The sequence below is a fragment of the Mirounga angustirostris genome, unplaced genomic scaffold, assembly GCF_029215605.1.
Source record: "Mirounga angustirostris isolate CCGP_5_RB_7025 unplaced genomic scaffold, mMirAng1.0.hap1 SCAF_5, whole genome shotgun sequence".
Taxonomy (NCBI): Eukaryota; Metazoa; Chordata; class Mammalia; order Carnivora; family Phocidae; genus Mirounga; species Mirounga angustirostris.
This window is the reverse complement of record NW_026991713.1, coordinates 10319150-10335457: the sequence shown is the minus strand read 5'-3', so window position 1 is coordinate 10335457 and position 16308 is coordinate 10319150. Positions and strand designations below refer to the sequence as shown.

The 16308-nt window shown below is 57.8% G+C and overlaps 1 protein-coding gene across 3 annotated transcripts in view; it reads left to right on the top strand.

The window, feature by feature from the left end:
* Window positions 1–16308, top strand: part of MICALL1 (MICAL like 1) — a 30181-nt gene that overhangs the window by 3885 nt on the left and 9988 nt on the right. For 2 of the 3 annotated variants that reach the window (XM_045872548.3, XM_045872546.3), the window contains exons 2-10: window positions 898–946; window positions 1435–1576; window positions 5810–5898; window positions 7041–7183; window positions 8870–9315; window positions 9972–10029; window positions 10884–11269; window positions 12928–13346; window positions 15658–15792. In XM_045872548.3, the coding sequence (XP_045728504.1) occupies window positions 898–946; window positions 1435–1576; window positions 5810–5898; window positions 7041–7183; window positions 8870–9315; window positions 9972–10029; window positions 10884–11269; window positions 12928–13346; window positions 15658–15792 (1867 nt within the window). The remainder of the gene's footprint in view (window positions 1–897; window positions 947–1434; window positions 1577–5809; window positions 5899–7040; window positions 7184–8869; window positions 9316–9971; window positions 10030–10883; window positions 11270–12927; window positions 13347–15657; window positions 15793–16308) is intronic. The other variant, XM_064590617.1, reaches the window with a different exon arrangement.

Genomic DNA, 16308 nt, shown 5'->3' with positions numbered 1-16308 from the left:
GGAGGAAGGGGACAGATAGAGGCGGCAGGCTGGCCAGGTGTCTCCCGCCAGGGTCCCCAGGGCAGGCCCCGCTGCCTCTCACCTATCCCAGCTTAGAAACTGGGAAACCCTTTACTGCTCCCCCAAGGGAAGGGGTCCCCAGGAGTGGCCCAGCGGGTCGGCCAGACGTTCTCAGTAGCTCTGGAGTATGTACAGTTTCCAGTCGGATTCAGACTTGTTCTTCTATTCCTGGCCCCATTAAAAAATTACATTCGTCTCTGGGCCGGGTCGGGGATTCGGCAAGTCGGTGCGGCTCCTCTGGGTTTGTGATAGCCGGTGGAAGGTCCAGAACTGTGGATCCTCGGGGCTGGGTGGCTTCCCCTCTCTGGGTCTCAGTGTCCTCATCGGTAAAATGGGGTCAGTACCTGCCAAGAGAGTTGCTATGAAAATAAACTCCCGACAGGAGCTCAGCACAGTGCCTGGTGTGAGGTCAGCAATCCGTGGCCGTCCCCGTCATTACATTAGTCCTGGTCTCGGTTTTGTCTTTGCCACTGACTCAGGACATGGCTTGCCGGCATAGTGAGAGATCTTAGACTTGAAAGGTTGGACTTAAAAAAAAAAAAAAAAAAAAAAAAAGCTTGGACTTGAGCCCCACCCCTTCAGAGTGATTTCCAGGCTCTGCTTGGATGCTTGGGGCGGTGTGGGGGCCATGAGCTCCTGCTCTGCGCCCACCCGGCAGGCCTGGCTCTGTTAGCCTGTGCGTGTTGCCTCAGTTTCCTCGTTGGCCATCCACAGACCCCTCCCCCAACCCTGCTGAGGCCCACGCTGGCTGGGATGAGGTCACCTCCGTTCCTGCCAGACCCACACCCCTGCCCCTGTCACCTCCTCAATGCTCCTCCTCCCCTTTACCTCTTGCAGAGATTTTGATTCGCTTTCCAAGGACAATGTCTTCGAGAATAACCGTTTGGTGAGTCCCCAAACAGATGGAAGGCTTAGAGGCTGTGAGTGTGTGGAGGGGGGCGGGGTGGGCAGGGGTTCTGCAGAGTAGGAGCTGAGGCGAGGGGCTCCTGGACTGGCTCTCTGAGAAGCTGCTTTGCACTGGGGCCCTTGCTGCTCCTCTCCCCACCCCCCTTCTTCCTTCTGGCCCATGTATGCCTGGGGCACCCTGTGCGGCCAGAGCTGAGGGGAGCCCGTAGCCCTGGACCCTTCATCCCACTGCGGGAAGCTGGGCCTAGGCTGCAGGGCACTAACCCTAACCCTGCCTCCTCCTCTTCCTGTTGTGGCCGCTTTCGCACCCACCCCCGCAACTCCCCCCCCCCCCCCACCGCCCCGCACCTGCCCCCACTCCCACCCCTGCCCCATCCCCCCACCTTCCCCCACTTTACCCCACTTTACCCTTGCCCCCCCCAACTCCCACTCCCCTCACCCCACCCCCTGCACCTGCCCTCACCCCAGGCCTTTGAAGTGGCTGAGAAGGAGCTGGGGATTCCCGCTCTCCTGGACCCCAATGACATGGTCTCCATGAGTGTCCCTGACTGCCTCAGCATCATGACCTACGTGTCCCAGTATTACAACCACTTCGCCAGCCCTGGCCAAGGTGAGAGGGAGGCTGGCCCTGGGCGTGGGGCTGGGGAGGTGCCGGGCTGCGGAGCTCAGAAAACAGCACATCATTTATTCACTGGATCATTCATTCGGTCGTTGAAATAGGGATTGAGTAAGACAGCACTGTGCTGGGCCCTGGGGGTGCTGGCTGTCCTCGTGCAGCCCACAGTCGTCTGGGCAGCAAACCCCGAAACCAATCACTGAACGAGAGTAAAAGTAGACAAAGCAGGGTGCGCTTTCGTTCATTCGCTGTGAGTTCCCCTCTCTGGCGCCCACCCCCCCCTCACTTCCTGTTTGCAGACACTTCCCTGGGGCTTTTCCTCCAAAGCCAGCAAGTGGCCCTGTGGGGCTGTGGTGCAGCGTTGTCCCCTTGAAATGACCTTCAAGGTCTGAGAACTGAGAGGCTGGGGACCTGGGGTGGGGGTTGAGAGAACCACAGGGTGCTTCTCTGAGTCATCACTGGGTGGCTCCTGAGCCTCCCACCTGGGGCATCCTCCTGCAGGAATCTCTCCTGGGGACAGCTGGGCCTCTCCTTGTGCAGAGAAGAAATGGGCCCAGAGAGGAAGCAAGGAGGTCAAGGTCACACACAGGAAAGCTGAATGGCGGGACTAGAATCCAGGTGTCCCCACACCTGTGCTGGGTCCCTGGGGGCCTTGCCCCTCCCCTGTCCCGTTTTGGTCCTCCCCCTTGCCTTGGCTCTCCATGTGGACAATCTCAGCCTGTCTCTTTAAGAAAAAGTGTTCTACTAAGTCAGGGTTTTTATTTTTATTTTTTATTTTTTTTTCTTACTAAGAGCAAACCATACTTACTGTAGAAAATTGAGAACATAGCAAAGAGCATAAAAATTAAGATAACCTGTTACCCGCCCCCCCAATGATAGAGATCAGTATTAAAGTTGAACAAATAACATTATGTGTGTTTTAGTAGGAATCAAAATGAAAGTATTTCCCGGCCACTGAGTCTTTGGTGAGAGGCAGTAGGGTGGAAATTAAGAGCATGGGTGTCCTTGACTATCTGGATGACAATGGGCCACCATGGTCACCTGTCTACCTCAGTTTCTCCTTTGAAAGGCAGGTAAGAACAGTGCTCCATCTCTTAGGGTTGATGTGAAGAGTAAGTGAGGAAGTGTGCACCTGTGTCTGGCCCTTATTTAGGGCTCAAGGTTCACATTATTATGACTCCTTTATTTCACTGGTTAGAGTGTAGCTTGCTTACTTAGAATCACAGTTCAGTCTCACCCTCTGGAAGGTTCCCTGTCTCCAAACCCTAACCTCTTTCAACTAAGCTCTTTTCTGGAGGGCCACCCTTCCGGGGACCTGCGAGGCGGGAGGGGTGGGCAGCGGCTCCCCACAGTACTGTTGGTGGTGCCCGCTGGGTTCCTGGGTCCTCACGGGGCAGCCCTGGTGGGCCCAGCTCCCCTAGCCGTGCCTGGGAGGGGGCACCCCCCCTGGGCTTGTGGGGGTTCTTATTGATAAAGGTACAGTTTGTGCTTCTCATACAACTTGGCCTCTAAACGCGAACTGTTTGTATCCCACCCACTGCTCCGCCAGAGGAAACAGCAGTGTGTTCCCACCCTGGAGGCAGAGCTGGCTGTGAGACTCCCCTAGATGGTCCTGGGCTGTACTTTCTGGGTGACTAGAAGGATTTCAGGGGCAATCTGGACCAGACTTGACTTTCCCTGGACCGGGTCGCTCTGGAACCTGGCCCTGGCTAAGACACAGCACCATGCTGAGTGTTCGCTGGTGCCAGGCTCCATGGTGCCAGTGACCCTGGGCCCAGCCACTGACCCTTCCTTCCAGGAGCCACGGTGTGGTCTGGGACCAGAGTGTGAGTGAAGGACACCCAGCGGCTGTGTGAAATTGCAGTCACGGGGGGCAGGGCGAGTGTTATCCAGATAAAATCCAGCTTCTTTTGTTTTGTTTTGTTTTGTTTTGTTTTTGAATAGGCCCCATGTTGGGCTCCACGCTGGGCATGGGGCCTACTCAAAAACCCCAAGATCGAATCCTGAGCTGAGATCAGGAGTTGGATGCTTAACCCCCAGTGCAGCTTCTTAGTGGGGCCTCTGAGGGTCTCTCCCCACTTACCTTGAGCTACTCACTGCCCCAGCTGTAGGCATACTAAATTTTTTGTGTTTTGAATACATCATATTCCTTCTCTGCTCAGCCTTTCTTCCTGGTGATCCTCCAGCCCCGAACTCCATTTTCTGTTCCACTTCTCCCACCCACAAACATTTCTTTCCTACCCATCCTCTGATCTTCACATTTTGCCTCCTCTAAGCAGCCTGCCCTGATTTACCCCAGGTGCTCTTGCGGCCCCCAGCCTTGTGGTGAACACAGAAGACTCTGGTCAAAATAGTTGGATCACCCCTCCCTCTTCCCCTGCAGACCATCTGTGTTTGGTTCCCAGCTACGTAGCCCCCAGCACCTAGTACTTACTCATTCATTTAACAAATATTTATTGAGCCCCTACGGTGTGCCGGGAACTGTGCTAGGTGCTGGGGAGAGAGCTGAGAATAGGAGGGAGAGAGAGAGAGAGAGCACAAATGAAGAGTTAGTATAATTTCACGGGAGTCCAATGAAGGAGACAAAACGATGGGATAAAAAGCAGTGGGAGGGGACGTCTGGGTGGCTCAGTCGGTTAAGCGACTGCCTTCGGCTCAGGTCATGATCCTGGAGTCCCGGGATCGAGTCCCGCATCGGGCTCCCTGCTCGGCAGGGAGCCTGCTTCTCCCTCTCCCTCTCTCCCTATGGGCCGCTCCCCCTGCTTGTTGTACTCTTTCTCTCTCTCTCTCTCTCTGACAAAACAAGTGAATAAAGTCTTTAAAATAAAAAATTTTTAAAAAGAAATTTCTTATTAAACATACTCACTAGTCCTTTTTTATATATATGCACAAGACATATATTACATTTTCTTTAAATAAATCAAAAAGAGGGGCATCTGGCTGGATCAGTCAGTAAAGCACATGACTCTTGATCTCAGAGTTATAAGTCTGAGCCCCATATTGGGTGTATAGATTACTTAAAAATCAAATCTTTAGGGACGCCTGGGTGGCTCAGTCGGTGAAGCATCTGCCTTCGGCTCAGGTCATGGTCCCAGGGTCCTGGGATCGAGCCCCGCATCGGGCTCCTGGCTCAGCGGGGAGCCTGCTTCTCCCTCTGACCCTCTCCCCTCTCATGCTGTTTCTCTCTCGCTCGCTCTCTAAAAAATAAATAAAATCTTTAAAACAAAACAAAACAAAAAAACAACACAGCAACATGTGATGCGTGGAGATATTTTCTATTTCACCTTTTAAATGTGTTGGTTGTAACCACTAACTTGATTTCCAGGTCTGCTAACGGATTGTGATCTAGTTTGGTAAATGATATTTAAAAATTTTTTTTTTTTAAGATCTTATTTATTTATTTGACACACACAGAGAGAGACACACACACTGAGAGAAGGAATACAAGCAGGGGGAGTGGGAGAGGGAGAAGCAGGCTTCCCGCGGAGCAGGGAGCCCGATGCGGGGCTCGATCCCAGGATCCTGGGATCATGACCCGAGCCGAAGGCAGCTGCTTAACGACTGAGCCACCCAGGCGCCCTGGTAAATGATATTTTAGACGACGGTAAGGAACTTGGATTTTATTCCTAAAATCATCAAATGGTAAAATTGATGTTTTGGGGTATACGGCTTTCTGAATTTTCATTTTTTATTTTCATCACTGGGGACAGAGTAGGTGCTGCGTGAATATTTGCTGAAGTAAGAAAGGAGTGGAGTCTCCGAGGGGGCTGGTGGGCTGGGGTGGGTGCGTTTCTTCTGCCGTGAGGGCATGCGGCCACACCAGCCCATTTTCCTGAACCTTGCAGCCAGCACCACGTGGTTCCTCTCTTTGCCTTCCCTCCCATCCCCTTACCCTGCTGGGACGGAAGCTCCTGGTCCTGCTGCGTGCTGGGCACCTGCCCATTCTGTGATTTTACTGTTGCCCTAGCATTTCCACTGACCCCGTGTGGTCAGTCACTGTCCTACTCTGTGGTGGCTCGGGGAGGTTAAGCAGCCTGCCCTTGGCCCTTGGTTTGGAAGAGGAGGTGTCTCCTGGCCTGTGTGAAGTGGGAGCCTGCTCTGGTCTGGCGGTGTTGGGTAGTCTTCCCAAAGGCCATAGCTGGGGAGTTCAAGTTGTAGGCCGGCTGGGGGCCTCCTGGGCCCCAGGGTCTCCACCTTCCTCAGGGTCTCTTTCCTGTCTCTTGGCAGCTGGTGTCTCATCACCTAGAAAGGCCCAGGCACCCTCCTCCCCGCCACCCGAAGCACCTACTGCAGCAGAACCAGAAGACAGGGTTCAGGTAGGCGGATGCCTGGCTGGGGGGGAGGCTGAGTGGGTACCATTGCAGTGTTGATTCTTGGTCCTTTCCCCACTGGCTTTGGAAGTAGAGCCTCAGGCTGAGGGGGCATGGGCCAGATTCCGGTCCCATTCTGTGGGCAGGGAGCTCCATTCTTTCTCGAGAGCTTGGGGCAGGATCAGGAGACACCAAGCCTAGGAAGGGGGCATCAGACAGTCTGCCACACTGACTTTGTCATCCTGGCACTGACAGGATTTACACATGTAATGTAGCAAATATTCTCCTTGATTCCTGTCAAGACAGAGCTTTTAGCTTCCTAGCATGATTCCGTTTTGTCCTCTCAACAACCCTGGGAGGTGGGTGGTGTGAGTCCTGTTAGATGAGAACCCTGAGGCTCAGAGAGGTTTGGTCATTTGTCTAAGGTCAGCGCCCCGCTCCAAGATGCTTAGAGTGACACCAGCCCTTCACATCTGGATAGCACTTCCCGGGGTACAAAGGGCTTTTCCCACCTGCTCCCCGATTTGTCCTTGCTGGAGGAGCTCCTGAGGGCCCGGGGAGCCTGGCCCGGCGTGGGTGCCCAGTGAGGTGGGGCTGAGACAGGCAGGGGTTATAGGATTCCACTGGCAGCTGGGAACCCAAGGCCAAGGGATGTGAGCAGCTTGCTCAGGTCACAGTGCTTGGAAGTGGAGACACTGGGATTTAAACCCTGCTGCAGCTGTAGGAGGGGAGGCAGAGAAGGCAGATGAGGTGGGCCTAAGACGAGGTCAGGCGTCAGGGGCCAACCTGCAGGGATGGGACAGGGGTCAGAGCAGCCAAGGGGAAGGGAAGTTACACAGCCAGCAGCCATCTTTCTGGCAGAGAGGGCCCCAGAAACTGGAAGTCAGGATTTCTGTTTCCATTCTGACTCAGTGACCTTGAGCAAGTCTTTCCCCCCGCCACCGCTCTGGGCTTTAGTTTCCTCATCCACAAAGCGGCGACTGTGTCCCTCCCTCTGTTCCTCCGGGGCCCTGATGATGTGCATTAGCACCGTGAAGCTCGTGTGCACTTGGGGGACAGCGGCTGCTGGGAGGGGAAGGGGGCTGTTCTAGAACAGGGAGGCTGGTGACCGTGGCCCCGCGCCCCTCTGCCCGCCCCGTTCCCTGCAGGGTGAGGAGCTGTCATCGGGCAGCCTGTCAGAGCGGGGCGCCCAGCAGACCCCCAGTAGCACGTGTGCTGCCTGCCAGCAGCACGTGCACCTGGTCCAGCGCTACCTGGCTGAGGGCAAGCTCTACCACCGCCACTGCTTCCGGTGAGTGGCCGTGGGAGCCTGGGGGGTGGGGGGGGCGAGCCCCCCAGCACCCCATTTCCAAGGAGGGGAGCTTCTGTGGATCCAGCATCACAGTGTGCCAGGCACACTGCAGGGCCCTTCATGCCGGAGCATCTTGCTTATCAACCCATTTTACTGATGAGCCAACTAAGGCTTAGTGAGGGGAGAAGCCTTGTCAGTCACAGAATCAGAGGAGCTGAGCTCAGGGGTTCTGCCTCCCGCGCCGGAGCTCTCTGAGGCCAACGACCTGATGACGATTGAGGAGCTGCTTTAGAAGCCCTTGAAAAAAGAAAGGATTTTTTTAAAAAATCACAATAACAACTTGCTTTCAATGTGTGGCTCCCGGAAGAAGCCAAGTTTAAAGAAAATGGAATAAGAGACAGGGAAAAGACAAATAACTTAGAACATGTATGAAAACATTTTTTAAAAAATATTTTATTTATTTATTTGAGAGAGAGCGTGAGCGAGCGAGAGAGAGAAATCAGGAGCCGGGTGGCAGCGACAGAGGGAGGAGAAGCAGACTCCCCGCTGAGCAGGGAGCCCCGTGCAGGGAGCCCGGGATCGTGACCTGAGCCGAAGGCAGACACTGAACTGACTGATGCGCCCCTGAAAACATTTTATATGTTGCAAAAAAGCAAGCAGAAAATAGTCAAGGGTGGGTGCCTGGGTGGCTCAGTCATTAAGTGTCTGCCTTCGGCTCGGGTCGTGATCCCGGGGTCCTGGGATCGAGCCCCGCATTGGGCTCCTTGCTCTGCGGGAGGCCTGCTTCTCCCTCTCCCACTCCCCCTGCTTGTGGTCCCTCTCTCGCTGTCTCTCTCTCTGTCAAAAGAGAAATAAAATCTTAAAAAAAGAAAAAAAAAATAGTCAAGGGAAGCCAGCGACTGAGTTCCAACATGCATTCGACTGTGGGTTAGTGTGTGTCTGTGTGTCTGTGTCTGTGTGTGTGTGTGGGTGTGTGTCTCTGTGTGTCTGTGTATGTCTGGGGGGGGGTGTGGGGGTGTGGTGGCCAGGCCTGGAACCCCAGGGGCCTGACTGCAGAACTGAGGCGTCACGAGGGCAAAGCTCAAGCAGGGGCACCCTTATACTAACACATTCACATCTGGCCGTGAGGACAGCATTTTAAGGACTTTTTCCAGGGACCCCCAGTAAGAAATACATGTGACACTGTGACCAGTTGTGAATACACACCTGAATAAGACCCCGCGTAAATAGACGCACAACTGGAATGAGAATTTTCTCAAACAATATATTCTTACTTGTGCGGTGCACTCCGGTATGTTGTATTTTACTCTGTTTCATAAAAAACAAAACCAAAAAAACCTTGCTTGGTTGACAACGACTCAGTCGGTTTCCTGAGCCGCTGGTGACCGACGGCCCCGGCACTGGCTGGTACCTCCGCGCGGGGACAAACCTTTGCTTCCTCTTGCAGCACAAACTGAAGGCATGTTTCACAATTTATGTTGCTTGATTTCATGTGATTTTATTGTTCTGTGCTTCTGGCGGTTACCCCTCGCCTCCTCCCGTGGGAAGGCCGCGGTACAAGATCCAGGCTGGCATACGCGAGGAGGGAGGGCAGGAACAGCGGGGGCTCCTGGGGGAGGAGGAGCCGGTGCCCCGGGCCGGGTGCCCGGCTCCGCTGAAGCCTCCTCCCCACCTTCTCCCTGGCAGGTGTCGGCGGTGCTCCAGCACCCTGCTCCCCGGAGCTTACAGAAGTGGGCCTGAGGAAGGCACCTTCGTGTGCGCGGCGCACTGTGCCAGGCTGGGCCCGGGGGGGCGGTCGGGGGCCAAGGCCGGGCCCCATCTGCAGCCAAAGCAGCAGCAGCTTGCAGAAGAAGTCAGGGATGTGGACGGAGGCGGCACGGGTGGTAACGTGCCCGCAGGGGCTGAGGTGGCTGTCCCCAAGGCCAGCCCCGAGGCCCGGCCCCAGATCCCCACCAAGCCCCGGCTTCCAGGCAAACCACAGGACCTGGGCAGCGCCCCGGCCGGCCGCCCCACGCCTGCCCCGAGGAAGGCCCCCGAGAGCCCAGCCCTGACACCCCCCACGCCCCGGCCCCGGTCCAGTCTGCAGCACGAGAACTTGGCCGAGCAGGGTAGCAGCAGTGGCCTAGTAAATGGTGAGCAAGGGTCCAGCGGGGGCCGGGCACTTGCAGGGGCGCGTCTGGTGTTTAAATGTACGTGCGCATCGGGAGTATTCGTGTGTCCGCATTCTCTGGGCCTTGTTCAGCTCCACATCCACGGGTGGGGGGGGCCCGCTCTGAGCCCAGGCCCTGGGGACAGTCCTGTTCAGGCCTATTTGTGCCTTCGAGGCCCTGCCAGGCTCAGTGGGGAGACAAGCACAGATAATAGAGATTTCTATAGAATGTGGAAGGCTGTTAGGACAGGGGAAGCAGAGGCTACTGTGGGTTTCATGGGGGACACTAGGGGGTCAGGGGAGGCTTCTAGGCTGAGTTAAGGCAGTGTTTCCTGTCCACATTGGGAAGTGTCCGAGGGACACTTGGGTCCCCCCTTCTCGGCTGAAATGCCGATGGGGTTTCCAGGAATCCTGGCCTTGCCCCCATGACCATTCTTTACCTGTTACCTTTGGTGCTTATCTAATCTCCCCAAGTGCTGGGTGGTGCCAGGTGGGAGGTGAGGTGGCCCTGGCCACCTGGAGTCCCGGCTCTGCCAGGTAGAAAGGGAGGGCACGCCGTGGCTCCCCAGTGCCCGGCTCTGCTGCCCAGCCCACAGCCGCCCATGAAGAAGGCCTGTCTGACTCTCCTTTCCCATCTAGGAAGGCTGCACGAGCCCCCTGTCCCCAAGCCGAGAGGGACGCCCAAGCTGTCAGAGAGGTACGCTGGCTCGGAGAGGCTTTCCCATGTTGGAGGCCCTCGTGCTGGGAATGGGGGTGCCCCTGGGGTCTGGGGGGTGGGCAAGGCTTCCGTGGGCACATGAGTCACCAGCAGAGCCTCCCGAGGACGTGCAAGGCTCATTCTGGGTGGGTGACGCTGGGGCTGAGTGCTGGGCCCACATCTCCTTCCCCGGGGCTCCCCTGGGATCCCCACTCCTGTGGGGAGGACTCCTGGTAGAGACAGTGCCTCTGGAGCCCCTGGACCTCTCCACGCCCCTGCTGCTCTGTAACGTGGGAGACGTAGGCCTCACTCACAGAGCTGCTGTGAGAAGTGGCAGCTGGGTCTAGAAAGACGCAGAAAAGCTCCGCTGTGTACCTGGCTCAGGCCCTCCAGACTGGGACTCTGTGTCCCGTGTGAGGACAGCTATTTCCAGCCGTTCTTTGGAGCTGTGCGTCCCCTGGGAGAGTGGGCCCCAGCTGTAATAGTAGTTAATGCTCAAAGAGCACTTGCTGTACGCAAGGCCCTGTGCCCATTGGAGCCTTAGAATGCCCTTGTGAAGGTTACTGTCCCCATTTCATAGGTGGGCGACTATGGAGAGGGGCCAGGTGACTTTCTCAGCCTCACACAGAGAGCCCCTGTGGGTCCTTTCCTGGGCCGGGCTGACGGAGGCTATGATGTGAAGGTTCACTCTCCCCATTTCAGCTTTGGGCCCAGACTAACCCCACGGGGCTGGGGGAGAAGGGTGCAGTTTCTCATCCACTCCCTTTGAAATGGACTTAAAACTCTCCAGAGAGAGGAGGATGCTGCCTCCCTCCCCCACCCAGTGGTTTCTGCCTCTTCCCACCTCCCTCCAGGACACCAGCCCCCAGGAAAGACCCCCCATGGATCACACTGGTGCAGGCAGAGCCAAAGAAGAAGCCAGCCCCCCTCCCCCCGAGCAGCAGCCCCGGACCTCCGAGCCGGGACGGCAGGCAGGTGGAGAATGGAGGCGGGGAGGAGGCAGCCCAGCAGAGCCAGGTGACAGGTAGCCCGGAGCCCAAGCCCTACAACCCCTTTGAGGAGGAGGAGGAGGAGGAGGAGGACCCCCCAGCTGCACCCAGCCTGGCCGCTGGCCCTGCCCTGGCCCCGTCGGCCGAGTCCACACCCAAGTCCCTGCACCCCTGGTATGGCATCACCCCCACCAGCAGCCCCAAGACGAAGAAGCGCCCTGCCCCCCGCGCGCCCAGCGCGTCCCCACTCGGTGAGTGCCATCTCTGGGAGCTTTCCTGACGAAATGCTGGGCTCGGGGGCCGGAGTCAGCCCAGGGCTGGGGAAGGCTGTGTGGTGCACTGGGGTCCCCACCAGGCCGGGGGCCACGTGTGTCCTCGCAGCTAATTCAAGAGCACACCTGTCGGGTAGGTAGCATGCGCCCATCTTGCAGTGAGGAAGGAGGCACAGAGAGGGGTTTGCCCAAGGCCTCATAGCACTGAGCAGTAGAGGCAAGATTTGACAGGCAGGAGGCCAGAGGCTCCACGCTCTCTCCTCCTAACCCTCCGTGACCCGCCTCACGGTGAGGTGTTGTGAGGATGCGATGTGTGCCTCAGTGAGGGGCTCAGCACCGCCCGGCTCCCGGAGAGCATGTGGCCGGGGTTCGCTTGAGTGCTGCCTGTCTAGTCACTACCCTCCCGTCGCCGGGCACCTTGGGCCCTGACCTGGCTGTGTGTGACCTTGAGCAGCTCCTTCCCTGTGTCTGCCTACAGTGTCCCCATCTGGAAGACAGTGGTGGCGGGCCAGCCTCGGGGCGCTGTGCCTCCCTCCAGCCATGCCCACTCATCCAGCCTCGTTGTAGTTGTTTTTTAAAAAGATTTGTTTATCTATGTGAGAGAGAGAGACCGGGAGAGAAAGAAAGAAAGAGAGAGAGAAAGAGAGAGAAGTGGGGGGAGGGGCAGAGAGAGAGAGGGAGAGAGAATCTCAAGCAGATTCCCCACTGAACGTGGAGCCCGACTCGGGGCTCGATCCCAGGACCCTGAGATCATGACCTGAGCTGAAATCAAGGGTCGGACGCTCAGTTGACTGGGCCACCCCAGGCACCCCCTGTTGCAGTGTTTGTCTGTCACCATCTTGGGGGCTTCTCAGGCCTCAGGCCTGGTCACCTGCCATCATGGCTGGGGTGCGGCCGCCTCCAAGACCTCAGCTGGAGCCCCTCGGACAGGGGGGCTGAGAGTGCATGAGAGATGCGGGGAAGCAGGGCTCAGGTGGCCCGGGGCTCCCCGCTCCGGCCCCTGCCGGAACCCCGGGACCCTCCAGCTACGGGGGATGGGCAGCTGCAGGACGCTGAGTGCTGAGCCACACACAGCTGTGTCAGCCCCGGCCCTTGCCGGGCAAGTGCCTTCCCTCTGAGTCTGCCGCCTCATCTGGAAAAGACAGATGGCGATGCTTCGGAGCATGGTACCCATCACCCACACGAGGATTAACGCGGCCCGGGGCGGTGCCTGGCCAGGGCCGGCGCTGCGAGGGCTGCCGGTTCCTCCCCTCTCCTGCTGGTCCAACGCACAGGACGGGCCAGCCTGGGCTCTCTGCCCTCTCCTCCCCCGGCAGCCTCGCCTCCTCCCCTGGGCTTTGCTTTGGGTCAGATCAGACCTGGGAGGGGAAGTGGAGGCAGTGGGCACGTGCAGGAGGAAGTGAGGGGCAGTGAGGGAACCCAGGACCACAGATGTGCCCTGAGGTGGTGCCCCAGATCCCGAAGGGTGGGCGCTGAATGTGGACAATTCGGCGGCTGCTGACCTTGGTCCTGTCATGCCCTTGCTGCTCTCTGGGCCCCGGCCTTGTCTGCACATGGAAGCACTCTGTGGAGAGGGGACGGTGTTGGGGGGGCTGTGCCTCCTCGCGGGGTGCTCATGTGCTCACTTGTTTGTTCAGCTCTGCACACTGCCCGCCTGTCACACTCAGAGCCGCCCTCGGCAACTCCGTCACCAGCCCTCAGTGTGGAGAGCCTGTCCTCTGAGAGCTCCAGCCGGACCCCCTCTGGGGAGCTTCTGGAGCCCCCAGTTGTGCCCAAGAGCTCCTCAGAGCCTGCAGTCCATGCCCCTGGCACCCCTGGGACCTCTGCCAGCCTCTCTGCCGACTCCTCCTCCCTGTCCTCCTCTGGGGAACTGGTGCAGCCCAGCGCAGACCAGACACCTCAGGCCAGCCCTGGCCTTGCCCCCGGTACTAGGGGCAGCCCGGCTCCCCAGCCAGCCAAGCCCTGCAGTGGCGCTGCCCCCACCCCTCTCTTACTGGTTGGAGACAAGAGCCCCGTGCCTTCCCCTGGAACCTCGTCCCCGCAGCTCCAAGTAAAGGTGAGTCCTCCCCCTTGCTAAGAGCTGCTGTCCTGTCTGGTCTCAGGGCGGGAATGTCCAGGGTCTTCCATCTTTGCTGGCCTCTGACTTCTTTTCTGACCTTGCTGTGTCCATCTGCCCATTCCTGACTCAATTCACTGAGGCACAGATTGATCTATCCATCCTCGCATCCATCTCTTCACCTGTCCACCTGCCTGGTCCTTCATAGAGTGATGCGTCTGGGCACCTGTTTACTTGCCTATCCCGTGTACGTGCCCATCCGGGACCCATTTCCCCAGCCACCATCTATCTTCACATCCTTTCTGTTCACGAGGCCCTGTTTATGCCGAGGCCCCCTCCCAGGCCCTCCTTGCACTCCGTCTCCTCTCGGGGGCACCCATCTCAGGGAGCTCGTTCTCCAGGTGACCTTTGTGGCTGTTCGTGTAATTGTTCCTCAGTCCCATACCGGGAACCGGGGGTCATCAGGGGTCCAGGACACTCCTCTGGGCATCTAGTTCCTGAGGGCGCCTCTCTTGTAGCCATAGTCCTTTTGGGCCACCAGGTTCTGATTGTCCACGTCTGTGCACACTCTGCAGCCCCTGAAGGCCCAAGGCTCATGTGGCCCCGGATGGAGGGTGTCAGGACAGCTCAGGTAGGGCGGCAGTAGTCATGGTCTGATGGACCTGACAGAGGTTAAGTCTGGGGAGCGGGCTGAGCTGTTGGTCCAGCTCTTACCTGTGCACCTTTCAGACATTTCACCTGCCCTGACCTGGCCAGTAGCCTCCTGTCCAGCTCTGCTACCCACCTGCTGTGTGACCTTGAGAAGACCCTGCCCCTTCTGTGGGCCTCAGACTGCTCTAAGGAGGCCCAGGGTTCCCTGGTGGTGGCAGGTGGGGGAAGAGGTCAACTTTGGACACCCCGCCCTCCACCTTCAGGTGGCGCCTTTTATTTATTTATTTATTTATTTATTTATTTATTTATTTATTTATTTAATCTTTTAAAAGATTTTTATTTATTTGACAGAGAAAAGGAGGGAGAGAGACAGAGAAAGCGAGAGAGCACAAGCAGGGGGCGTGGCAGAGGGAGAAGCAGGCTCCCTACTGAGCAGGGAGCCCGCTCCCAGGACTCCGGGGTCATGACCTGAGTCCAAGGCAGACGCTTAACAGACTGAGCCACCCAGGCTGAAAGGCTGAGAACCCTTGGGGACTCAGGGGCCTCGGGCTGTTTGACCCTGCTGGGCCCCTCCACTCGTTTGTTCAGCTCTGCACACCACCCGCCTGTCACACTCAGAGCCGCCCTCGGCAACCCCGTCGCTGGGGTTGGGCCCCTCCAGGTGCTGCCCTGTGGAAACCAAACCCTGCCATGCCTGGACTCAGGCCCTGGTACTTTCCCTGCTCCAGAAATCCCAGGGCAACTGCCTGCCTGAAAGAATCTCTCCATGGGCTAATGTGGGTGGGGTGAGCAGGGCTCCCTCCAGCCTCCCTCAGCTGCTGGGAGAAAGTTGGGTAAACACTCCTGGGAGCACTGCAGGCCTCAAGCAAGACCTTTCCATGGGGCCCGTCACGACGACACTGTGTCAGATGAGCTGGGGAAAGCAGTTGGAGGACATTGGCGTTGCCCGTGGGGCAGGCGAGGCCCCGTCCCGGCTGTCTGGCTGTGCTGACCTCAGGGGGCAGGCTCTCCACAGAGGGTCAGACAGATGCAGGGCTGGGGTGCATGGAGCGGGGTGCAGCAGAGGGGAGGGGTCTTTCCTGGACAGGGAGGAAGGAAGCTACTCTTTTCCTCCATCTCCCGGCCAGATGGAAGGTGGGATCCCTGCTTCCTGTCAGGGTGACACGGGCCAGGAGCTTCATTTCCCTCTCTGAGCCTGAGAGTTCCTGCTAGAAAGGGGTGGTTGTGAGGCTTGAGTGAGTGAGCATAGCCATCTGGCCCTAAACTCCACGTCCTGACCACTGCCCCCGGTGCTAGACGGCTGCCCCGGCCCTAGCTTGGGCCCTTAGGAAGTGCATGACCTTGAGCCAATTAATTAAGCTCTCTGAATTTGAGTGTATTCAGCTATAAAATGGCATTACAATACCCATTTTGCAGAGAGGTTGGGAGAAAAGTGTGTATAAAGGTATCCAGCGCAGGACTGGAGGCGGGAAGCCCGTGGAAAGGAAAATGTTTGTCGAATGCCTCTGTGCACCAGAGCTGGAGTGCTAGGGGAGTCTCTCTCTCTGCCTGGGCTGCCCCCTCCCGGCCTCCAGGCCCTAGTCCCATGTAGTCAGGCTGCTGGGGGTCTTACTGTCCCCCCCTCCCCAGACTTATCCTCTGCCATTCTCCCTGCCTTTAGTCTTCCTGCAAGGAGAACCCTTTTAACCGGAAGGCGTCACCCACAGCATCCCCAACCACAAAGAAGACCACCAAGGGATCCAAGCCAGCCAGACCACCTGCCCCAGGACACGGCTTCCCGCTCATCAAGCGCAAGGTACCGGCCGGCAGCCTGCAGGCGCTTGGCCGCCTCAGGTGTCCTGGGGACTCTTGAGAGGATGGGCTGTCTGGGCAGCTGCTTTTGGGGGTGCCGAGAGGGGCACTTGGGGGGGCCCCGATGGGAAGGTTTAACTTGCAGCCAGGGGGGATTTTGAGCAGACCAGCTGTTCTCAAGCTGGAGCGTGGCTGGTGCATTTCACTTGTTACTAATAATAGTTTGAGGATGGAAGCACTCACATGATACACTTGGAGTTAAACAGATTAGAGTGTTCTTGAGTTTCTCTCTCCCCTAGGGTCACTCTCTTACATTGTGATATCAGTTCTGGAGTGGCAGAGGAGGGGGGCGGGTTGCCACGAGAGGCAGGAGGTTGTGCGTCCCTCTGGGGGTGCCTTTCAGCCCTGGGGTCGGGGGCACGGAGGGGTTGGGGCCCCTCTCCAGAGCGGCCCTTCCACACACCGGGCTCCTGCACCCGGCCGCGCTGGGGTGTGGGACAGAGCCCAGGCCCGGGGTCTG